The sequence below is a fragment of the Lynx canadensis genome, chromosome A2 (genome assembly GCF_007474595.2).
Source record: "Lynx canadensis isolate LIC74 chromosome A2, mLynCan4.pri.v2, whole genome shotgun sequence".
NCBI classification, from domain to species: domain Eukaryota; kingdom Metazoa; phylum Chordata; class Mammalia; order Carnivora; family Felidae; genus Lynx; species Lynx canadensis.
Genome location: NC_044304.2, coordinates 134,738,720 through 134,765,943, shown reverse-complemented (window position 1 = coordinate 134,765,943; position 27,224 = coordinate 134,738,720). Strand labels below are relative to the sequence as shown.

General features: G+C 36.3%; 1 protein-coding gene across 1 annotated transcript in view; it reads right to left on the bottom strand.

The window, feature by feature from the left end:
• CAPZA2 (capping actin protein of muscle Z-line subunit alpha 2) overlaps positions 1-27,224 on the bottom strand; it is a 60,351-nt gene that overhangs the window by 28,348 nt on the left and 4,779 nt on the right. The window contains exon 2 of the mRNA XM_030308282.2: positions 2,846-2,909. Coding sequence (XP_030164142.1) covers positions 2,846-2,909 — 64 coding nt within the window. The remainder of the gene's footprint in view (positions 1-2,845; positions 2,910-27,224) is intronic.

Genomic DNA, 27,224 nt, shown 5'->3' with positions numbered 1-27,224 from the left:
AAAAGTATTTCATTCAAATGCTGGAGAATGAGAGGGTAGAGTTCTGGGTCATTTTTAGGTTCATTTTTATATTTTGGACATTTTAGAATGTCTATGGATCATTTTTACATAAATCATAAAGCTACTCCAAAAGAAAAAATACTGACTATTCATATGCCTCTTTTCAGTAGCAGGCCCTCATTTAAAAAAAAAAATCTCGGGGCGCCTGGGTGGCGCAGTCGGTTAAACATCCGACTTCAGCCAGGTCACGATCTCGCGGTCCATGAGTTCGAGCCCTGCGTCAGGCTCTGGGCTGATGGCTCGGAGCCTGGACCCTGTTTCCGATTCTGTGTCTCCCTCTGTCTCTGCCCCTCCCCCGTTCATGCTCTGTCTCTCTCTGTCCCAAAAATAAATAAAAAACGTTGAAAAAATAAATAAATAAAATAAAATAGATTAAAAAAAAAATCTCTTTCACTAACCACTAAAATAATACTAATTTGATTTCTAAGTTAACTTATTTTAAACAATAGAAGCTACTGCCTAAAAATTATTTTAAAAAATACAGACATTTAAAATTACAGTTACTTCTGTCTCACAAAGCAAACTGAGGAGTTCTATTTGATAAATATGATGCTTTCATGTTCAATACTGAAAACGTAATTATTAACAGTGGTACTGCATGGTAGTATATCTTTTCCAGTTCTAAATGTGAAAAAAATTTTAAAGCAACATCTATTTGATCCAGTTAGCTTTACACTGGAAAAAAAAGTCCTGCTTTTATCATAAGGAAAGTACAGAAGAAAAAATAGAAAAAATTGAATAAAATCTACTCTTACAGAAAGGATTAGGCTGTGGTTCCAAGCCAGGCAACACACTGGACCCATGAAGTGGTGAGTACGAGGCTTAAAAAAAAAAAAGAGCACCAGCCCAGATCTACCAAATCAGTATCTGACAATGAAGACCAGAAATTTATGTTTCAATGATTTTAGCAACACCAGACTAAGAAATAGTATTTGGTAACCACTAAACTAACAAGATTTTATGACTTGGCAATTCTAAAATTTGTCACTTCTCTTGGAATTATCATACTGGTGTTATCAAAAAAAAAAAAATAGCAATGAAAATAATCAAATTCATGACATTTTTCCCTCAAATATTTAATTCCTTTTTAATTCTAAAATACTCCTTATTTAAAACCTCTATAATATACTATGTTCTACTTTTATTCCATAGCTCACTCTCCACCCCAAGCCTACTGAATGGTTTATCCTTAATGCCCAAATTTACGGTGCCTCAACACAAAACTTACCAACGTCAATTTCCAATGAGACTTAGAAAAGCAATTTCTAGGACTCATACATTCTTTTAAAAAGGACCTTTCTGATTAACAAATCTGTAGGGCATTTATTCAAGGTAAGAACATTAAGTGAAAAACTTTCTATGAATTGTACAAGAGAATGGGGGCCACTGACTTTAGTGTAGTTTCACCATTATCCATTTAAGTTATATGCCAACTTTTGAACCTAAGGAAAGTAGAGGCTAACATCTTAAAACAGAAGTTAAACCCTACAGGAAGCAGAAATATTTCTGAATTCTCTCCCAAGTTCCCAATCCACTACTTGAGATTTTAGTTATCTTAAAAAGAATACAGAATACAGTATAGACTTGCCATTCTTTCTCTAAGTGTAGCTCAGTGGTTAAATTTTTAAGTGCATAAAAATTACCATATGTAATTGTATGCACTAAATTATGTATTATTATAGTTTTGGATGATTTAAGGGATTTTCAATTTTTGCCTCATTTTTTGACTTTCAAACCTGATCTTTTTTGAGGTGAGATTCCATTATATCTTATACTATGAATGAAAATTAGTGATTAAACTTCTTTAAAACCATGTTCACATAGTTTACTCTGGACTAGAGTATTTTTAAAATAAAATTAAGAATCCTGGGCAAATTAGTTTAATTTAAGACAGTGAAGTCCAAATATATTTAAATAGATACGGTAACTTATTCTTAAAATTGCTTAAGAAAAGTTTTGTAAGATCACTACAGGCCATTTTCCTGGTGACTTTTTCAACCATGTCATTCTTATTGTTAAAAAGGAGCTATTGTTACAGTTTTAATAGTAACCAGGACTGTTTAACAGTTTAAACTTCTGCTATGGGTGTATAATCATAAAAATGTTTGCCACTGTGGTTTAAAGAAGGGCATGCTGTGAACTAATTTACAAGATATAAATTAAATAGTTTTTATATGTGCTCTCATCTTCTGAACATGGTAAAACGATGCTTTTTTCCTCTGTTTGTTCTGGCTGTTCATATTATTCTAGTAGGTTTTTAATTTTTTTTTTTTGATGTTATTTATTTTTGAGAGAGAGACAGAGCACAAGCAGGGGAAAACCAGAGAGAGAGGGAGACACAGAATCCGAAGCAGGCTCCAGGTTCTGAGCTGCCAGCACAGAGCCTGATGCAGGGCTCAAACCCATGAACTGCAAGATCATGACCTGAGCAGAAGTCAGATGCTCAACTGAGCCACCCAGGCGCCCCAGTTTTTCTTTAAAAGAAATACAAAACTGCATTTCACAATTTCAAAAAAGTATTTAAAATTTTGTCTTTTTAAAAAATTAATATTACTCTCTTAAGGTTAACTTACTCAAACATAATTATCATATACATCATAAGTATATTCTAACCATTACAAAATCCAGATTGACAAAAATTTTCATTGTAATTCAGAAAGCACATATTTTTCTACATACCCCACCCCACACACACCAGTTTTGTTATTTTGGTTATATAATTCATCCTTAAAAAAAAAAAAGTGCTTGATATATCAAGCCTTAGTGTTATGAATTAAACACTCACCATTAAACACCTCATTAAATTCTCCAGGAGGGGCATGAATAATGAATTTTGCTGCTATGCGCACCTAAAATAGAAATGAAGATATAAATGGTTCATGGCATAGGCCTCTGCTAAAATAATCAAAAAACACACACACACACACACACACACAAAATTATACTATTTCAAAGTTCTACTGAAAATGGCTTAAAAATTTTTTTTAGATAGTGACTCTTCTTCAAACCAACTTTGTTACTGTTTCAATTATTTAATATAATCACAATGTACAGGCTAAATGCAGATAAAATACATATTTAACGCATTTAAGGATTCAAAGCTACCTACCATATAAACATTTTCTTATAAGCAAATTCTTCTTTTAAAATAAAATGGAAAAAAGTATCAATCGAGAAAAGTTGTATGTGTGAAGAAATAAGATGCATTTAGGTACAATAAAGAAAATAGATATACTATATTTATGTTTCTGTAAAATCACAAATTAGTAAAAAATATATAAAAGAAGAGGGGAAGAAAGGTCTAAATTCAAAATGTTTTTAACAGACCTGACTGAAGACATTTCATAAATAAAGCAAAACTTTGTATTTGCAGTAAACATGATTATTTAAAATAAAAAACCCTGAAGAATCTAAAACAATAATAATTTACATGTAAATTTAACAAAACATCTGCAGGACTAGTGTACTGAACACTACACAAAATACTAATGACAGAAATGAAAGAAGAGCTAAATAAATGGAGAGATATGTTCATGGATTGGAAGACCCAATAATGTGAAGATGACAATTTTTCCCAAACTAGTCTATAGATTCAATGGAGGCCCAATCAAAATCAAATCAGGATTTTTCTCTTCTTTTTAATGTTTTTTTTTGAGAGAGAGAGAGAGAGAGAGAGAGAGAGAGAGAGAGAACAAGTGGGGGAGGGGCAGAGAGAGGGAGACAGAATCTGAAGCAGGCTCCAGGCTCCCAGCTGTCAGCACAGAGTCTGATGCGGGCCTCAAACTCACGAACTGCGAGATCATGACCTGAGCCAAAGTTGGATGCTTAATGGACTGAGCCACCCAAATGCCCCAAAGCAGGATTTTTCTGATACATATCAACAAGCTGATTCTAACACTGATATGTTTTATGTACTATTACTTTTCTATGCATAAAGAATGTAATGAATGCCAATTTTGGCCATGTATTAAGACACCCCTCTCCAAATGCAAGAAAAATTAAAAAAAAGCCACTGTGATGACCAAAATAACCACAAACACATACACATGGTATTAAAAATAGATTTTGGCTAAGAAATGAGAGGATAGGGGCACCTGGGTGGCTCAGTCAGTTAAGCATCTGACTTTAGCTCAGGTCATGATATCCCTCCTGGTTTGTGAGTTTGACCCCTGTGTCAGGCAGGCTCTGTGCTGACAGCTCAGAGCCTGGAGCCTGCTTTGGATTCTGTGTCTCCCTCTGGCCCTCCCCACCCCCCCCCCCACCCCCACACGCTGGCTTGTGCTGTTTCTGTCTCAAAAATAAACATTAAAAAAATTAAAAAATAAATAAATAAAAGGATAAAATGTTATTTCACACCCTTAATAGTAAATGCAAAGTAGTAAAGACAAATGAACTAGAACAGCCAAAATAACTTTGAAAAAGGAACAAAGTTGGAGAATGCACGCTACCTGATTTCAAGACTTACCAATGGATCTGAACTAAGAGTCCAAAAACACACATATATATATATATATATATATATATATATATGTTATATGTATGGCCAAACAACTGTGATAAAGGTGCAAAGACAATTCAATCAAGAAAGAATTTGTTTTCAACAAATGGTATTTAAATAATTAGATACCCGTGAGCAAAAACATGAACATCAACCTAAACTTCACACCTTATAAAAAAATTACATCAAAATGGATCACAGCTCTAAATGTAAAACATGGAATTAAAAAAAAAAATAAAAGAAACAGAAGATCTTCATGACCTAGGGTTAGGCAAAACATTTTTAGACATGATACTGAAACCATGATCCATTAAAAAAAAAAAAAGACTGATAAAGTGGACTCCACTGAAATTAAACCTTTTGATCAGTTAGAGACACTGTTAAGAGAAGGAAAAGACAAGCTACAAACCGGAGAAAATATTAGCAAATCACATATCTGACAAAGGACTTGTATCCAGAATATAAGTTCTCAAAACTGAACAGAAAGAAAATAGTAAGCAAAAGACTTGGGCACTTCACTGCATAGGATATACGGAAGACAAATAAATGCACAAAAGGATGTGTAACATCCTAAGTCATTAGGGAAACGAATACTGAAATCATGAAACACTACTACATACCTAACAGAATGGCTAAAATAAAAAAGACTGCTTATACCAAGTACTGGTGAGCATGCAGAGCTAGAACTCTAATACATGGTTGTGGCAATGCGAAATTTTACCAAGCAGCCTGGAAATCAGTTCGGCAATTTCTTATAAAGCACACACCACAAAACAATCTCACTTCCAGGTGAGAAATGCAAACCTATGTCCATACAAAAATCTACTCACAAATGCTCAAAACCAAAACCCAAAAGTCCACAAATGAGTGAATGTATAAATAAAAGATGGTGTTTCTACACAATGGAATACTACTATGTTTTGTGTTTTCAAAATTATTTTCTTCTAAGTGTTTAAAATTACTATTAAAATCAAAAGCCAAAATATAAAAAATAATTTTAAAACAGGCAGTGCATGCTAAACATACATTGAAATCTATTATGTTTATGTAAATGTCTTAACTTCTTAATTTTCTTCATTGTATAGCTGCTCTGCACCCGCCACCCCCTCCACTAAGATAAGGAGCTGTTAGCATTAAAAACAAAGTCTTAATCATTACTAAAGGCAACAAATAAAAATTGTGGTAACTTGCTGATGAACTTATCAATATTTTTCAAAAACATTTAGAATTTTGAGGTAATTGTTTTTCACAGCCCTAATGACTTATAAAACTGGCAAAATTAAAGTACTAATAGCAAGCAGTATACATATAGCATATTTACTAATTGCTAAGTTGTTGAGCTTTGAAATTTTAAGTTGTTTCAAAAAAAGGCATATACCATTCAGAGTTTTAATCAGTTCTACTTAGAGTTTTTACCAAGAAAGCAAAAATGATCTAAATTTTTTTTTCATACAGACGTATTTGCCTTTGTCATTGCACTAAATGTATGCACTTAGTACACAGTGACCAAAAAGTTAACGACTGTTCACAATACCTAAAGTGAATGGTGGATTAAAAGAAGTACCATTAAGGGTTGGAAGGTCATAGGAGCTGTCTGAGAACCCAAAACACAACTTGGGTTATACCAGCTATGCCTGGAGTTTTGTAATCTGGTCTTTGTGAATTTCACCAACTAAGAAGAATGTGATTTTTTGGATTTCTCAGGTGATAAAGGAAAGGAAATACATCCGCCACGGTAAATGCTTAATTGTCTTCTAAGAAATTGTTCAATCATCAAGGTATCTTCTAAGCACAGTTATAGACTCAACATGTCCTTAATCCATCTTTCTTAGCTGACATTTTTTTTAATTTTTAAAACTATTCTAGACCACTTCTAAATCCAAGAAAAGAAAAAAGGTCATACAAGAGTTCTCAAGAGTAGAATGAATTCCTGAAAATAATAAAAAACATATTTCCTCAAAGGTTTTCTAATACATATGGAGCTTTACTCTATTTACCCTTGGGAATATTATAGCTTTCCTGGAAGAGCCCAGTAAATTAAATTATTAGATACATTCCCAGGCCCTCTGCTAAATCTTCTGCATTACCCACCATCTTCTTCCATGTATTATTTGAAATCAAGTCCTTCTAAATTGGAGTCGGATTCAATAAAGAGTTATTTCATTGTATTTCTAAACTGCAATTCTAGATTGGTAGGGGTGGGGGACTCGGGAGGCTTTTTTGGGGAGGAAAGTTTGGCTAGATGGAAGATTAACTCTTATCTGTGTTAGTCACTGGCATCTGACAGGCAAACTTCGTAACAACTGTACCAAGAAGGATAGTTTTAAAAAGTTAACCCTACTAATGTAGAGCTTAATGTATTAACCTGAGCTAAAAGCTGAAACAGCTCTATTTTTCCTTTTCTTGCTCTTGGATCCAAATAATATTTTGTGTAAAATGTATACAAAAAGATAAACATAACATAGAAAGTATATTCCATTCCTTTGTGCTTCTGGTAAAAGAGCAGGTAACAACATATGACTATAAAGTTACTTATATAGAAAATAGTGTATTCAAAATAATATCCAAAATGTCAGAATACATTTGTCCTGCAAAAAAAAAAATAACTTCTGCCCATCAACTGTCTAAGATAATACGAAAGTATTACTGTCAAAAATTTTTTTGTATGTTGTTTTTCTTATGAGCTTTCTTTATTCCTTTAAAAGAAATTCCACAATTCAAATAACAAATTAAGTAATGATAGTGATGGGTAGTTAACTCACAGAATAAAATAGGAATCTGTGAGTCTACACTGACACAAAGAAATGAATGAACAAGGGAAAGCTCCTCATTACAACAGATTTCAACTAATGAATGTAGAAGGAATGACTGAATTATAAAAATCACCTTGGATGACCACTGCAATAACTGTTGCATGCCAAATCAATAGATGCTAAAATTTGTGGGTAAAAGTATGATAAAATGACAACAGGACATTTACATGGTCTGAAAAGTATCTTTCCAAATACTTAATTATATACTTACATTGAGGAAACCTGCCACACACCACCTTTACCAAATGATCACAGTTATAGGTAAGAGGAAAAACTGATATCATGTGCCTCCTAATAGGATATACTGAGGACATAATATCTCTTACAGCCAAAAATTCATAGGCTGAATCTAATCATGAGGAAACAAACGAAAATTGAGGTGCAGTCTACAAAACAGTCTGTACTCTTCAAGTGTGAAGGTCACAGAAGACAGATAATGCTGAGAAATTGTTCCAAATTAAAGAGACATTACAGTAAAATTCAACGTGATCTTAGATTGGATCCTGGATCAGCAACTGGTGAAATATAAATAGGGTCTGTAGATTAGAAAATAGTATTGTATCAATGTTTAATTTCTTGATTTTGATAACTGCACTGTAGTTATGTAAGAGAAAGCCCTAAACAGTCAAGTACTTAGTGGGAAAAAAAATTTCTCCTCTACTCTGAGGTTGTGGGGATTTCCTCCCATATATATATATTTTTACTTTAAAATTTTGCTCTTTGCATTTAGGTCTTTACTCCACTGGGGACTGATTTTTGTGTATGATATGGGATGGAGATCCATTTTTTTTTTTATTACACTGTCATATGGATAAATAAAACAACCTAATGTTATTTGTTAAAATGTACATCTTTTCCCCAGTGAAGCAACACAAAAGAAGAAGAAAGTATCTTACATATGCACCATATTTTAAAAATATGGGTTACTCCCTTATTTCAGTCACAGATATGAAAAACTTGTCACATGCTTTAATAAATTCCAAGTACTTCTAAAATGTGTCTGATGAATTTAGGAGTCATTATTCAGGTAGTAATTACAAAAATATAATTTCCTCAAGGAATTTCTGAATATTCAATAATATCAGAAGGCAATAGTAAGAGATGCTGTCCTGTTATTATGAAGACACTGGCTAACAGTAAGAAAATATCACATAAGTGATGTAAAATTAAATTAAAATCCCATTTCTTCTCACAAAGAACTTGTTTTTAAAGAGTTCCAGTGGTTGTCTCTGGAAGTAATGAGTAATTCATTTTTATACATAAAAATTCTAGCATGGTTGTTTAGACATTGCTGTAATTCACAATGAGCCACTGTGTCCTTAAAATTAAGTTAAACAAATTTGGGTTAGAGGATTCTAATAACCTGAGTTCTAATTAAGATATGACCCTATCCACCATTTTTGTTTGTTTACAATAATTTAAAACAACTCATGATTCCGGAGACTCAAAAACAATTTGTTATAGCTTAGACCTTATAAAAAACAAGGTGAATGGGTACTTTTTTGATGTTTCACCTATGGCTGAACGTATTTAATTTCACTTCAAATTTTCATTAAACATCTACACAAATTTTGTTTGAGGAGGGCTCTAACTGTTTAATACAGATTTTCAAATGACAAAAAACTTGTTGTATAACCCATCAAAATGACTTACCTTCAAGAGTTTTCTCTTGTGACCCAGCAGTCTCATAAGGTATTTACACAAGAGAAATGAATGCATATGTCCACAAAAAGACCGGAATGTTCATAGCAGCCTTATTCATAATAATCCCAAATGCCCATCAAGAGGAAAATGGATAAATAAACCGGGGTACTAATGCAAGCAACACCATGAATAAATCTCAAAATCAAGTTAAGTGGAAAGAAGCCAGATACACACAAAAAATACACACTGTGTGATTCCATTTTCATGACATCCAAGATCGGGGAAAACTAATCTTTGGTGACAAAAGTTAAAGCATGGTTGGGCAAAGGGTGCAGGGATTGATTAGAAAGAAGCATGAGTGGACTTTTTTGGTGATGGAAAATGTTCTTTAAGTGAATGGTGGTTGCATATAAATTGTGAAAATTTGGGGCGCCTGGGTGGCTCAGTCTGTTAAGCGTCTCACTCTTGATTTTGGCTGTCATGATCTCATGGTTTGTGAGATCCAACACCATGTCAGGCACTGCGCTGACAGCACGGAGCCTCCTTGCTATTCTCTCTCACGCCCTCTGCATCACCCACATGCATGTGTGTGCTCCCTCTCAAAAACATACAAATAAACTTTTTAAAAAACTGAAAATTTCTGAAGCAAACATTTAAGACTTGTACATTTTATGGCAGGTAAGCTATATCTCAACTAAAAAAATTTTAAATTTCTTGTACATATGATAGTATTATCTTATTTTTTTAATGTATGTATAAAATGTTAACGTTAAAACTTAGTAACCAGACATAAAGATGGCCAACAGACACATGAAAAGATTCTCATCGTTACTTGTCCTCAGGGAATGCAAATCAAAACTACAATGAGATACTACTTCACACCTGTTAGAATAGCTAAAATCAACAAGACAAGAAACAACAGGTATTGATGAGGATATGGAGGAAAAGGAACTCTCCTGCAGTGTTGGAGGGAATGCAAACTGGTACAGCCACTGTGGAAAGAAAGCAGCACAGAGGTTTCTCAAAAAGTCAAAAATAGAAGTACCCTATGAACCAGCAATCGCACTACTGGGTATTTACCCAAGGAATCCAAAACCATTAATTCAAAGGGATGCGTGCACCCCTGTGTTTAAAGCAGCATTATTTACAATAACCAAGATATGAAAGCAGCCCAAGTGTCCATCAAACAATGAATGGATAAACAAGATGTGGCATATATATATAATGGAATATAAAAAAGAATGAAATCTTGCCATTTGCAGCAACATGGACAGAGCTAGAGAGTATCACACTAAGTGAAATAAGTCAAGTCAGAGAAAGACAAATACCATGAGTGCATTCATATGTGGAATTTAAGAAACAAAACAAACGAGCAAAGGGATTAAAAAAAAAAAAGAGTGCGAGACAAACCAAAAAAACAGACTCTTAACTATAAAGAACAAACTGATGGTTACCAGTGTGGAGGGGTGTAAAACAGGTGATGGAGATTAAGGAGCACACATGTCATGACCTGCACCAGGTGATTAAAATAAAAACTTAGGGGCAACTGGCTGGCTAGGTCAATGGAGCGTGTGACTCTTGATCTTGGAGTTGTGGGGTTAAAGCCCCACGTTGGGTATAGAGATTACTTAAAAAATAAATAAGATCTAAAAAAAAAAAAAAAAAACATGTAAAAATACTCTTAGTAACCATGATAATACTATTTGCTTACTTTCTAATTAAGAGTCAAACACGGGGCGCCTGGGTGGCGCAGTCGGTTAAGCGTCCGACTTCAGCCAGGTCACGATCTCGCAGTCCGGGAGTTCGAGCCCCGTGTCAGGCTCTGGGCTGATGGCTCAGAGCCTGGAGCCTGTTTCCGATTCTGTGTCTCCCTCTCTCTCTGCCCCTCCCCCATTCATGCTCTGTCTCTCTCTGTCCCAAAAATAAATAAACGTTGAAAAAAAAAATTTTTTTTTTAAAAAATAATAAAAAAAGAGTCAAACATTGAACATTGATTTTTATTGCTACAGTACACAAAACCCAACATTGTTTGCTTTATCTGAAGTAGGCTCCACACCCAACATGGGGTTTGAGCTCAAGTCCCCATGACCAAGAGTTGCATGATCAACCTACTAAGCCAGCCAGGTGCCCCCTAACATTTTGCTTTTTTAATAGAAAATACAGTAAAAAAAAAAAAAGAAGGTAAAATTTTAAAGAAACAAAAGTTAAGAACCTTAGGCTTTCATTCTGAATTACAGAGTCTAATATGTTGGCATTAATCTATACCACCTAGGGCATCTGTCTCCATCTCCTTAAAAAATACTGGGACATTCTTGCTTAAATTGATGGTCAGATAATGTCTTTACTCATTTCCTTTATCAGTGCACAATTCATAAGCAGGTAATCTCAATGCTCATACTGAATAAACTGAAATCATCTTTCCAAGAAATTCCACAGTAATGAAATGTCTACATTTGAACTCTACATAGATTTCATCAACTAGCTTCTGTTTGCAGGGAAGACTCAAATGATAAGGATTGTTGAAGTAGGACATGTTAGGGAAGAGGGTAGACCAAGTAAACAATACAGGGTAAAATAAGTCAAAATCTTAACACTTCAGTTCTAAGTCACTGCACCAAACTATACAAATGTTATAGCTGTATCTGACATCTCACAGGCAAATATGTTAGAATTTGTTCTCAAAAAATCATATTAAAATCTCCTATTGAACTTACTTAAAAAAAAAAAAGCTAACTTTCCATCTCTTATGCTTCCAAAACCCTCACTGTTTAGCACTGATTTCGTTTGGAAGAAAAAAAAAATTCAGAGGGAAAAGAAAAAGAAAATCAGAGAGGGAATACTGTATCTGAGTGCTTAGAATGAATGGTGTCTGGCAGATAGCAGGCTCTCAAATATTCGTTGAATCACCAAACAATCTCCTTTCAAGGCAGGATTCCTGCTGCCTCTGCCCTATACACTGCACTCAGTAGATAGCTGAACAAATGTATAAGCAAGAATAAACTCTCATTTACTGAGAACAGTCAGGAAATACAGTATTTCAATAAGACAAAAATTTTAAGAGTTATCACTACTACAATTCTACAGAGACTTAATTTTCAAATAAATTACAGTGAAAACCACAAAAACTTACGCTAATATAAAGAAGCTGTATAGTGTATCTCTCTGGAGCCAGACTAACCAGGCTGGATTTTCATCTCCACTACTCATTAGCTATGTAAACTTGGGTAAATAAGTAATATTAGCTATTATTCACAGTAACAGTAGACAATAAGTATACTTGTATTAGTATAAACTCTAGGTTTTTAAAATTATTATTCATTTTTTGAGAGAGAGAGTGTGTGTGTGCAAACAGCGGAGGGGCAGAGAGAGGGGGACAGAGGATCCAAAGCAGAGAGCCTGATGCTGGGCTCAAACTCATGAACTGCGAGATCATGACCTGAGTCGAAGTCAGACGCTTAACCAGATGAGCCACTCAGGCACCTTGATATAGCTCTAGTTTTCTTAAAAATAGCCCTGGAACACAGACATTTTCATGTTACATGTTAGTTTCTTTGTGCCCTACAGTGATACAAAGGTGGCATATGCCCAGGCATTTCTGTGTTCTTTGTAATGCATTCACTTCCACACACTGCCATCCTTTCTCCTCACTTGGAAATCATTCTTTCCCTATTTGACTCTGCTCATCCCAAAAACCAGGAGAAAAAGCTGGTTTCCCAGCTGCATGGTGGGAATGTGAAAGATCTAGACTTTTATCTAAGACAAATGATCTGTACACAAGTTTTTTTTTTTTTTTAACTTCTATAAACTCCCACTTTTTAAAAAGTTTATTTATTTTGAGGGGAGGAGGGGCAGAGAGAGGGAGAGAGAGAGGGAAATCCCAAGCAGGCTTCCTGCTGTCAGCACAGAGCTGGACACTGACAAAGGGGCTTGACGTGGGGCTCAATTTAACGAACTGTGAGATCATGACCTGAACCTAAAACCAAGAGACAAACTAACCAATTGAGCCACCCAGGTGCCCCTCTAAACTTCCATTTTTTACAGGGAAATCAAGGGGATGAAATATACCATTATTTCTTAACCCGTTGAAACTCCTACCTTTGTTAGGTAAAATAAAATGATATCTACAATTACTCTCTGAGACTGCTGTTACTACTTTTAATTTATGAAAGAAAACAGAGGTCCAGAATTGGGATGTGAACGAAGTTTTGAAATATACTCCAAGGCTTTTCGCAGAGCTACCTCCCAGAACAGCATCACTTTTCTATGATGGTTCTGAAGACAGGCTGGGAACAAAAGAAAACTCTGGGCAATCTCACCTATGTCCAATACTTCCCTTATCACCACACAACAACAGCTCTCAGATCTATACATCCAACTCGTTTGTCAAGATCAAGATGCATTTTTCTAAGTATAACTTATTTACTAGAAATCTTCATTAAAATGTCTCAAAGATACTTCAGACCAGTTCACCCTAACCTACTCCTTGCTATTCTTTTAAAATTACTATGGGGCACCTGGGTGGCGCAGTCGGTTAAGCGTCCGACTTCAGCCAGGTCACGATCTCACGGTCCGTGAGTTCGAGCCCCGCGTCGGGCTCTGGGCTGATGGCTCAGAGCCTGGAGCCTGTTTCCAATTCTGTGTCTCCCTCTCTCTCTGCCCCTCCCCCGTTCATGCTCTGTCTCTCTCTGTCCCCCAAAAAATAAATAAACGTTGAAAAAAAAATTAAAAAAATAAATAAATAAATAAAATAAAATTACTAGCACCACCTAGAAATCATTCCATTTTTCCCCCTCCCTCAGTCACATGAATAGTGTCTATCTCTCTTGCTCAAATCTTTGTTCAGCATTGCTACAACAGTCCTGCCTCTAATCTCATATTCTTCTTCAATATTCATTTCCCATTCTACCATCAGACTGATACTTTCTTTTTTTGTTTTTAATATTTATTTATTTTGAGAGAGGAGGGGAGGGGCAGAGACAGAGGGAGAGAGACAATCTCAAGCAGGCCCTATAATCTCAGCACTGTCAGAGCAGGCCTGATGTGGGGCAAGATCTCACAATATGGGGGATCATGACCTGATCCAAAATCAAGTCAGGACACTTAACCGATCGAGGCACCCAGGTGCCCCAGACTGATGTTTTTCAATGCAAATTCTCACCATGTTTCTTCCTTAAATCTAACGGCTCCCCAACTGCCAACAAAATAAAGTCCAAAGTCCTTAACATGACATATAAAGCTTCTCCATTATCTGAAGGCTATAAAATATAACTGTTAACAGCATAAATGCTAAAATCAGACTGTATGGACTTAAGACTATAGCTCTACTGCCTTCTACCTGTATGACTATAAGCAAATTAAATTCAGTTGTCTTACTTGCAGTAAATGAGATTAACACACTTAGAAAAGTGCTTGGCACAGAGTAAGCACTCAAATAATAGCTACTACCTTTTTTTACTCTGCCACCTTCTAGCTCCTACAGTCTATCCATTCTTTTTCTCATCCCACATACACACAGTACTGGAGCCCCAGCACTCCATTCAGTCTCTCGAACAGAACTCTCGGCTTTCATGCCTCTATATCACTGCATACATACGATTTGGCCATCTTTTATCTACTGTAATAAAATTGCACATAACAGAATATCTTAAACTTTGTAAAATATTAGAAGATCACCAAAAAAGGTAAACTGAAAGATCAAATTATACTATTACAATTTTTTGATATATTATTTAGCACAGCATAGTAAATCCTTTTTTTTCCCCCTAATTTGAGAGAGCGTGCACTTGCAAGTGGGGGAGAGGGGCAGAGGGAGAGAGACAGAGAATCTTAAGCAGGCTCCACACTCAGCGGGGAGCCCAACATGGGACTTGATTCCATGACCCTGGGATCATGACCTGAGCTGAAATCAAGAGTCAGACGCTCAAAGTGAGCCACTCAGGAGCCCCAGTAAATACTTCTGATAAAGGGTTACTACTATTAAGATCTGTGGTATAAGGCCTAAAGTTAAGGACCGATATTATGTGTGTCTTGACATCTAGGGAAAACCAGGAGGGCCTTGAATGGCCTAAGTGCAAATTCTCATCCTCTGCTCCTGCTAGTAAGGTCCCTTAGCCAGATAACCCTATTTATCACAGGGAACAGACACAGTTCCTGCTTATCCCTGCTTCAGTTCCCGGACAGCCTGGGCAATTATTCAAACAAGTTGATCACATCCTCCTGTGGGAACCAGGGATCACTCCACCCTCTTGATACTACAAAACTTGCATCCCATGGATTTTGCTTGTTCACTCTGTTCCCAAGTGCAACTTCCAAGTGGACCTACATTGTGTGTGGTGTCCCCTTCTCCTGGGCTGTTGAGTATATGTGATTAATACACTGCTGTTCATCTCATCTGTCCAGCGTCAAGTGCTGTGTGTTCAGCCATCCACATAACCCTAAGGCAGGAATCCCTCCCTCACAAGCAGAATGAAGAATGGGGGCCTTAAACAAGATTTCACTGAACTGGAAAGCTGAAATTAAGATATATAACTGGGGGCTAAGAAGCAGGAAACTCAGTTATTTAAAATATATTTTAAGCAAGCAAATAAGCCGATATATATAGTCCAAACATTAGAAGGGCATGAGAGAGATTCTTCAAAGATCCTTATTTTTATTTCAGACATAAATCTACAAGTGTGGTACCTAGTTTCCTATCCTCTAATGGAAGGGAAGACTGAAAGGTTGACAGTTATACTTACATTAAAAGAAGGGAAAACGTCTGAGCCATCCTGACAAAGGCTGCAGATAACAAAGTGCTGTTACAGGCAACAAAAAATTTACAAATAAAGTCCTGAAATTCAGGGGCTAACCAAGTGTCTTGAAAAGAGAGCTCTAAAATTCTTAGCACTCAAATTTTATTTAAGAATAACTATATACCTATAGATGAAAGCTGAAAATAATGATGTAGATTAAACATCTTCTGCAACTCTACTGAGTGATCAAGTAATTGGGATAAGTCTTGCGGATGTGGCCAGTGGAATGGAAGATGAATTAGAAACTCTGCCACAACTTTAAGGTAATATTCCTCCACTCTTTTACTGCGTGGCCTATGAAGAACTCTTTGCTAGTATCCTTATTAAATCAGTTCACTAAATAGGGAGAAATGTTCTTTGATAAAGCAAATTAGAAGACCTGAAAGTCAAATGGACTTTCTCAAAAATGAACACTAGGCCAACCTGGTACTCTTTTTTTTAATTTTATTTTATTATGTTTTGAATATTTATTTATTTTCGAGAAAGAGAGACAGACAGACAGAGAGGGAGACACAGAATGTGAAGCAGACTCCAGGCTCTGAGCTGTCAGCACAGCTGTGAGATCATGACCTGCGAGATCATGACCTGCCAAGTCAGATGCTTACCCAACTGAGCCACCCAGGCACCCCATCAACCTGGTACTCTTTTGAGACTGTTCAACCTTCTCTGGATCAGAATCCTCACAAATGTCTGAAGAAAGTGGACAGAATTCAGTTTTAAATAATTAAACTGTTCAGACAAGGGAAAAACAAGGATATTCATCTTTTTTTTAAAATTTTTTTTAACGTTTATTTATTTTTGAGACAGAGAGAGACAAAGCATGAACAGGGGAGGGGCAGAGAGAGAGGGAGACACAGAATCTGAAATGGGCTCCAGGCTCTGAGCTGTCAGCACAGAGCCCGACGTGGGGCTCGAACTCACGGACCGTGAGATCGTGACCTGAGCCAAAGTCGGACGCTTAACCGACTGAGCCACCCAGGCGCCCCAAGGATATTCATCTTTCAGTATCAAAGGAAGTTGATTCCACTATTCTTAAAGAGAATTCTCCAAGAAGCAACTGGGTGGCTCACTAGGTTAAACGACTCACTCCTGATTTCAGCGCAGGCCATGATATCATGGTGGTAGGTCTGAGCCACGATTTTGGCTTTGCACTGATAGGATGAAGCCTGCTTGGAATTCTGTCTGCCCCACTCCCACAGGCACTCACAAGGTCTCTCTTTCTCTCTCTCTCAAAAATAAATAAATAAACTTAAAAAAAAAAAGAGAGAGAATTCTCCAAATCCTTTACCTAAGAAAGGAAAGAATACCATCTTCTTCACTGACTAAAGCTAAGATTCATTTTGATAAACTCATAGAAAACTATCTCTTGCTTTCTACCCAGCACCACTCTCTCTCTGTGAATGTTGGCAGGTATACATTTAGGATCAGAGCTATCTCAGATTGCAGACAGTTAAAGAAGTATTTCATTAATGCTGGGATGCTACCTGCCACAAACTGTTCCTCAGGTGCTGCAGGCAAGAGGGGAGTTGATGCCCTTTATATTGTGTAAAACATGCCTACACTCTGAGCCTACAGACAGAAATCAGCTTCTCCACACACTCTTCAATTTGATAAAGAGGCCAGATGATAAGCAAAGCAAATAATACTGATGGGTTATGTGGCATCTGCACATCATACTGGACTACTGTGTGTAGAAGCCAAGCATCACCACAGTGATGGAAAGAGATTAGTCACAATATCCAGAAAGATGACTACCTGTGGCTCAATTCTATGAAGCAGCGGTGCCTTACCATCCTATGCTTCCTGGACTACAGAATATTGAAGTGTGCAATCTTATCTGATATCTACACTGCCGAAGAGGACCGAAAACCTTCTTCAGGAAGGAGAACAAAGCGGGAAGGGCTAGCTGCACATAAACTCCATGTGTCCTCAGCAAAGCAGCTTTAAGAGTAAGCTGACAACAAATTTAAATTTTTGAAAAAGACTTGAGCAACAGGGGGAAGGAGATGAAAGTATAAAAAGCAGACGATGCAAGTGCATGGAAGCACATATACACACACACACCACACAAATAGCTATCTGTTACTATTAAATTTAGAAGCAAACAGTACTGCACAGTAGCTGCATGGGAAAGATCTACACTAAAAATTATTTGTTGTTTATCTTAAATTAAAATTTAATGAGGCATCTTATAGTTTACCTGAGAACCCTGCCAATATCCCCTTTAATTCCCATATGTTGGACATTATGCCACATAGTTATCTCTTCCCTGATCAAGTCAGGAGACATTAGAGTTAAGATTTCCCAAGTCTAGATGCCTGTTAAATTTGCTTGGAAAGCTTTTGAAAAAAATAGAGGATCTCATGTTCTATTCCAGATCTACTGAATCCATCTCTAGAGTACTGAGACCTGGAAGCCTGTATTTCACAAAATCTCCCCAGGTGATCCTGATGGGTGGCCAGTTATTATACCCACTGCCCTAGAAGGCATTGTATATGCAAAATTTACATATCCTCTTCTGAAAAAAGGAATCCAAGGAATCAAGTTTCGCCTGATTCTCAAGGAATGTGATACCAAAAAGGTTCACTGCCTTAGAGACTAATAGTAAAGTTAAAAAGAACTAATGGGCATTTTCCCATTTCAACTACAAAATTACTTGACACTGTTTCCTATAACTGTAAAAAACTTCCATGTCTTTTTGAGAGTTACGAGTAAAATGAGAATAGAAAACACTTTATTGGGGGGCACCTGGGTGATTCAGTTGGTTAAGTGACTGACTGACTTCAGCTCAAGTCATGATCTCACAGTTCGTGGGTTCAAGCCCTGCGTCAGGCTCTGTGCTGGCAGCTCAGAGCCTGGAGCCTGCTTCAGATTCTGTGTCTCCCTCTCTCTCTGCCCCTACCCCACCCCTGTCAAAAATAAACATTAAAAAATTTTTTTAAAAAAAAGAAAATACTTTTTTGAACTCTATCATATTTAAATAGTTTATGATGAAGTGATCACTATTGTAGGCTGTGTTATAGCTAACCTTTTTTTGAATATACTTAAAAGTGATAATTTGACAAGTTTTCCTCAATAATTTTTTCCTTTATAACTATCATTTTGAGTGAGTCCCTATCAGTCTAAAACTAGATCATCTACTGAGTTAAAAGCAATTTTTCTTTAAACATGTGTTTACCATTTATTTACAAAATGGGGTGCCTGGGTGGCTCAGTCAGTTAAGCGTCGGACTCTTGGTTTTGGCTCAGGTGATGATCTCACAGTTCATGAGTTCGAGCCCCATATCAGGCTCTGCGCGGACAGCATGGAGCCTGCTTGGGATTCTTTCTCCCTCTCTCTCTCAAAATAAATAAATAAACCTTAAAATAAAATAAAATAAAAATAAAAATAAAATAAAATACTAAAAAACCCATGAGTCCAAAGTAGGCATTATCATTAACTGAAAAAGAAGTTATGTATAAACTATTACTTGTCTTAAATTTTCAATTTCTTTATCTCCTCTGAATCATCCCCCTTAGTCCATGAACATTCCTAAATTTTTTCTATCTTAAAAAACATAAAGTATTCCTAAATTAAATAGTAGGAAAAAATGAAGTAGTAATGCCTATCCTTTCTCTTTTGTTTCACTATCATATTTTTTCAAAAATAGTTTATACTTATTGCTGCCACTTCTTACCTTTCTTTAGTTAACATTTATGGAGCATCTAATACAGTGACATTCAACCCCATGGCACATTCAAATCATCTGGGAAGCTTTTTTTTGTTTGTTTTACAAGGGTACAAAGGCTCGAGGCCTCACCTGTAAGTGAAGCTTGTGCATCCAAGTTTGTTTATAAACTCTCCAATTGATTCTAATGTGCAGCTAGAGTTGAAAACCAATGATCTAATGTATGCCAGGCACTCCACTGGAATTACAAAGATTAGTAAGACACAAGGCCTGCCCTTGAAGAACAAAGGAATTAAGAAAATCGGGTAAATCTATTTAAAAAATTGGTAAATGTTATAACAAAGGTATATACAAATTTCTAAGGGAGCATAGGCCAGGATACAAAAGTCATGAGGGAAGTTTTTGGTCTGGTTACCGAAGGATTGTTTACAATGCAAGACATGAACGAAAGGCCATTTCTGGAAGAAGGAAAGCATATACACACCTTTTAGACTTGGGTAATCTGGCTTTTCTCTACCTGCTCCCTGCTGCAGGGCTCTAATAAAATTGCTCTCTTAAAGGCAACCAGTGGAAGGAAATAATGAAGATTAGAGCAGAAATAAATGATAGAGAAAACTAAAAAAAAAAAAAAAAAAAAAAAAAAAAAAAAAAAAAATCAATAGAACAGAGCAATGAAATCAAGAGCTGGTTCTTTGAAAAAATAAAATTGAGAAACCTCTTGCCAAACTTATCAAAAAGAGAAAGGACCGAAATAAGTAAAATCACAAATGAAAGAGGAGAAATAACCAACATCACAGAAATACAAATACTTATATGAGATTATGCCAACAAACTGGACAGAAGAAATGGATAAATTCCTACAAACATACAAATTAACAAAACTGAAACAGGAAGAAATAGAAAACTTGAACAGACTGATAACTAACAACGAAATTGAATAAGTAATCAAAAACTCCTAACAAACAAAATTTCAGGACCAGATGGCTTCACAGGTGAATTCTACCAAACATTTAAAGAGTTTATACTTATTCTTCTCAAACTATTCTATATAAAATAGAAAATGATGGAAAACTTCCAAATTCTTTCCATGAGGCCAGCATTACCCTGATACCAAAACCAGATGAAGACACCACAAAGAAAGAGAGCTACAGACCAATATCTCTGATGAACATAGATGCTAGCAAAATACTAGCAAACCAAATCCAACAATGCATTAAAAAAAAATCATTCACCACAATCAAGTGGAATTTATTCCTGGGTTGCAAGGGTGGCTCAATATTTGCAAATCAACTAATGTGATATATCATATTAGAAGAAAGGATAAGAACCATATGATCATTTCAATAGCTACAGAAAAAGCATCTGACAAAGCACAACTTCCATTCATAATAAAAAACCTGAACAAGTAGGTTTAGAGGAAACACACCTCAACATAATAAAGGCCATCTATGAAAAACCCACAGCTAATATCCTCCTCAAAGGGGACAAACTGACAGCCTTTCTTCTAGGGTCATGAACAAGATAGGGATGTCCACTCTCACCACTTTCATTTAACGTAGTACTGGAAGTCCTAGCCATCAGACAGAAAGAAATAGAAAGCATCCAAGTTGGTAAGGAAGAAGTAAAACTTTCACTAGTCACAAATGACATGATACACTCTATACAGAAAACCCAAAAGACTCCACCAAAAAACTGCCAGAACTGTTAAATGAATTCAGTAAAGTTTCAGGATACAAAATCAAAGTACAGAAATTTGTTGCATTTCTATATGCCAGTAATGAAGCAGCAGAGAGAAAGCAAGGAATCAATCCCATTTACAACTGCACCCAAAACAATTAAGATACCTAGAAATAAACCTAACCAAAGAGGTGAAAGACCTGTACTCTGAAAACTATAAAACACTGATGACAGAAACTGGAAGAAATGGAAAGACATCCCATGCTCATGGATTGGAAGAATACTGTTAAGATGTCTATACTACCCAAAGCAATCTACACATTTAATGCAATCCCTATCAAAATACGAATAGCATTTTTCACAGAGCTAGAGCAAACAATCTTAAAATTTGTTTGGAACCACAACTGACCCCAAATAGTCAAAGCAATCTTGAAAAAAAAAAAAAAGCTGAAGGCATCACAATTCTGGACTTCAAGTTATATTGCAAAACTGCAGTAATCAAAACAGTATGGTACTGGAACAAAAACACACAGATCAATAGGACAGAATTGAAAACTCACAAATGAACCCACAATTACGGTCAATTAATCTTTGACAGAGCAAGAAAGAGGGAAAAAGTCTCTTCAACAAATGGTGTTGGGAAAACTGGACAGCAACATGCAAAAGAATGAAACTGGACCACTTTCTTTTACCATACACGAAAATAAACTCAAAATGTATGAGAAACCTAAATGTGAGACAGGAAACCATAAAAATCCTACAAGAAAACGTCAGCAGTAACTTCTTTGATATTGGTTGTAGCAACTTCTTTCTAGATAGGACTTCTGAGGAAAGGGAAACAAAAGCAAAAGATAAACTTTTGGGAATATATCAACATAAAAAGCCTCTACACAGTATAGGAAACAATCAACAAAATTAAAAGGCAACCTACAAGGGGCACCTGGGTGGCTCAGTTGGTTAAATGGCCAACTCTTGACCTCAGCTCAGGTCTTGATCGCAGGGTTGTGAATTCAAGCCCCATACTGGGCTCTGCGCTGGGTATGAAGCCCACTTAAAAATAAATAAATAAATAAATAAATAAATAAATAAATAAATAAATAAATAAATGGCAACCTATGAAATGGGAGATATTTACAAATAACATACCTGATAAAAGGCTAGTATCAAAATAAAGAACTTTTAAAACTCAACATCTCAAAAATGAATCCAAATTAAAAATGGTCAGAAGACATGAACAGACATTTTTCCAAAGAAGACATACAGGGGGCCAACAGATGCATGAAAAGATGCTCAATATCACTCATCATTAGGGAAATGCAAATCAAAACTACAATGAGGTATCACCTCACACCTGTCAGAATGGCTAAAATCAAGAACACAAGAAATGACAGGTGTTGGCAAGGATGTGGAGAAAGAGGAACCTTCTGGCATTGTTGGTGGGAATGCAAACTGATACAGATGTGGCAAATATATAAATGGAATATTACCCAAGCATAAAAAAGAATGAAATACTGCCATTGCAAGGACATAGACAGAGCTAGAAAGTATTATGCTAAGCAAAGTAGTTAGCCAGAGAAAGCCAAATATCACGAGTTCACTCATATGTGGAATTTAAGAAACAAAACAAATGAGCAAAGGGAAAGAGAGAGAGAGTGAGTGAGAAAGGGGCAAACCAAGAAACAGATTCTTAACTATAGAGAACTAACTCATGGTTACCAGAAGGGAGGTGGGCAGGGGGGATGGGTGAAATAGATGATGGGATTAAGGAATGCATATGTTGTGATGAGCACTGGATGATGTATGGGAGTGTTGAACCACTACATTGTACACCTGAAACTAATATTACACTGTACGTTAACTAACTGGAATTTAAATAAAAACTTAAAAAAAAAAAGGGCCACCAGTGATCTCTAGTCCACTGCTTAAATAGCCTTATCTGTGCTAGTTTTCCCCCTATAAAACGGGTATAACAACAAAATTACTCTGACAACTGAGAGATTAATGTAGTATAGATAGTGGCATACCATAGATAAAATGTTTCTCATCCCTTTATCTTAAATATAAAGGCTTTTCTCAAACCTATATTCCTTCTTAATCTCTGAAACGCTGTTATTGCTCCTTCTAGAAATTCTCTTCAAGTTCTGTGACATTAGCACCTACTCTGTACTACAACACAGATTTCTACTTCAAGGATCATCCCTCACCTTCTTGTTTCTCTCCTTATATTTTCTAAATAAGTGTATATGCAAAAGTATATGCTCTCTGACTTCTCCTCTTTGCTATGTCTAAGCTTGTTCTTTTAACAGTTTTATTCCATCTTGTGGCCACAAAAGAGAAATTTCCAAATCTGTATAAAATATCTGGGACTGTTTTTTCCAAGTTCCATTTCTGTTTCCCTATCTTCTAGGCATGTTCAAACAGACATTCTGCTAGCATTTCAGTATAACCTGAGTCAAACTCACCATTACTCCTCCCCGCTGTCCATCCTCTTCCTGAGTTCCCCAGTTAATGGTGGTACCACTTCCTAGTTATCCAGATTTTAACGTTCAGTTATCCCTGATTCTCCCATTTCCACTACATTCACTCACCAAGTCCTGTTGATTCCAACTCTGAAATCTGTTAGCAATGTTTTTTTTCTTCATGTCTTGTGAAACTACTTTAAGTCACGTCTTAACACTTAACTCAAGTTCCCACTGCTCTTACTAGCTCCTATAGTATGTCTAGAGCCAAGGTGCTCAACCAGGGACAATTTTGTCCTATAGAGAACAATCTGATTATCATGCCAGGGGAGGGGAGGGAGGTGTTATTGGCACCATGTGAGCCAAGGATGCTATTAAACATCTTACAGTGCATAGGACAGCCCTTGCAATGTTTTCTGACCTCAAGTGTCAATAATGCTGAGGCTGAGAAAACCCTGTGCTATTCAGTAGCACGGTTCATCTTTGCATCTCTTAACTTGCAAAGTACCTAATATAACTCATACTCTCTGTTCATTCCCAGTTTCCTATTTTTACTTCCTTTGTTGTGCACTGAGGCATGAGCCTGCACCCCAACTGATGTCTACCATCCTCCTAGGCAGAAGTAATTTTTCTGTCTTCTGAATTTCCATGAACTTATTACTTTTTGATGCTATACTATGTATACATCCATGTATGTGTGTGTGTGTGTGTGTGTGTGTGTGTGTATAATTTATCTTTGAATCTATAATCTTTCATCTACCAAACAGGTGATCAAATCACCAAACTTCAGTGAGTCTGAAACCTAATACATGGTGTCATTACTGCTAGTCACAAATGCTACAATTCTTTTACTCCCCTGACCCCTCTGAAATTAGGTTTATAGATATAACTTGCTTTAGTTAACTAAAACCTGAGCAGTAGTGTAATGATCTCCAAGTGCATGTGTGGTGAGGGAGGGGCAACTTTAAAAATCAGTGTGCTATTCACATTTCCTTCCCACTGCTGCCAGGACCAGGACGGTGGGGGAAAAAGTCTAAAATTTGTGGGGTTTTTTTGGTATCTATTTTCTTATGACATGCTACATACTGTAAACATGAAGTGTACAGCATGACGGGGTGCCTGGGTGGTGCAGATGGTTAAGCATCCAACTCTTGATTTCAGCTCAGGTCATGATCTCACAGTCGTGAGATTGAGCCCCACACGGGCCTCTGCGCTGACAGCACAGAGCCTGCCTAGGATTCTCTCTCACCCTCTCTCTCTGCCCCTACCCCCTCTCACGCTCTTGCTATAAACTTAAAAAAAAAAAGTGTACAGCATGTTACTTTGATACATTTATATATTCTTAATGACTGCCATTGAAGCAATATTTATCATAACTATTTTATATTATACACACTTTATATATTATTGTCTATATTCACTATACTGTATATCACATCTCTATGGCTTATTTACAACTCATTACAAGTTTGTACTCTTAAACACTATCAGTCTTATCCTCCCAACCTCCATCCCCTGGTAACCACTATTTTGCTCTGGTGGGTTTTTTTTTTTTCATTTTTTTTTTTGTTTTAATTAAAAACAGGCTCGACTTTTTTATATTTCACATTTTAAGGGATATCGTACAGTACTTGTCTTTCTTTGACTTATCTCACTTAGCATAATGTGCTCAAGGTCCTTCTATGTTGTCATAAATGGCAAGATATTATTCTTGCTCATGGCTGAATAATATTCCATTATATATATGTACCACATCAAAAAGCCCAAGTTCACACTGAAATCCTCCAACAGCCTGAAACTCTGCATGCCTTCACTGAGCAGGGCCCTTCTGCTGCTGATCCACATTAGACATATTAAACAGAATGTGTAAGGAGATGCCATATAAAGCTCCCTTCCCCAAGCCCCTCATGCCAAGATTTTACGTTGTTAGTGGTCGCATTATATCCTTGCTTACTTTGATTCACAATCAATGTAAGAGGCATAATTTAATGTACCACTAAAAAAGAAAAAACGCTACTGATTAATATCATAAGCCATTGACTGCACAATGGAACCTGATTCCAGAGATCTTTTTCTTTTTTCTTTTCTTTTCTTTTTCTTTTTTTTGAGAGAGAGAGAGAGAGAGAGAATCACACACCCAAGTGGAAGAGAGGGGCAAAGGAAGAGAGACAGGATCTTAAGTAGCCTGCACACTCAGCATGACACAGGGCTCAATCCCATGACTGCGAGATCACAACCTGAGCCGAAATCAAGAGTTTGAACGCTCAACCAACTGAGGCACCCAGGCATATTTAAAATATGGAAAATTATGAGTACTGGAATCAATGAAGTATGGTATATTTGGTAAATGAATAAACGTGGAGGCAGTTTTCAAAAATTATTTCCATTCACAGTCAATACAAACATTATGAACTAAAATGTGTAAGGAAAGTTCTCAGACATTAGGTTCAAAGTGAAATGCTTAAATAAATGCTATAAGAGAAAGAATGTAAAGAGAGTACATCTAACCTTCAAAACAAAATTTGTGAAATTCTCCTTTTTTGACAACTATAGATGGTTTTATGGAACCCCTAGTTTTTTTTCTGACATGCACAAATCTTTTCCAATAAGTTACTGCTTCAGGCAATCAGGCTTTTAGGTCAGAGCACAGAACGATAGGTCAAGTCTTCCAGTCATGCTTTCAACTTTAAACATTACTTTGCACTCTGCTCTGTTTTTACATCCCATATTTTTACACTAAGACACAACGTTCTATGTATCTAACTATCCTTATTTTATGTAGAAATGGCTCCCAAAAGCACTGAAAAAAGTACTACCAACTTGTTTTAATGTGCAAAGTCTAAAAAACTCCACTAATGATACAGCAGCTATAAAGTTTCTGCTTGCTATAGGAAGTTTTACATTCTGTTCATGCAATGACAGAATCATTCGTCCACAGAATGAAATTAGGAATGAATATTTTCTACATTAATAGCTTACTGGTTTAGTTTACTTTCTGGTTAATAAGAACACTGTAAATTTTACATTAATTATGATTGCAACTTACATTGCTTTCAAATACAAACAAAACTTTAAAAAAAAATTTTTTTTTTAATGTTTATTTATTATTGAGCGACAGAGAGACACAGAGCATGAGCAGGGGAGGGGCCGAGAGATGGAGAGACACAGAATCCGAAGCAGGCTCCAGGCTCCGAGCTGTCAGCACATAACCCGAAGCAGGGCTCGAACCCACGAACTGTGAGATCATGACCTGGGCTGAAGTTGGACGTTTAACTGACTGAGCCCCCTAACAAAACTTCTGAAACCAAATAATGATTATATAGTGAGGGAGAACTATATAAACTACTTATAAAGAATATTTAGCATGTGTGAATGATTTAAACCATAGCCAATATGGAGCTGTACCTGTACCTTAAGGAGCACCAAGAATTTCATTTGATTATCTAAATCTTTAAAATCTATAGCATTATTTAGAAATGAAAAATTCATGTACCCTAAATTTTCCCTCAAAAACTTGACTTCATATGTTACTTCTACTTCCTTTTTCATTCACTCATTGAACCCTTCTACTCACCACATGCAGCATAATGACAGATGCTAAGAATATTATTTCTG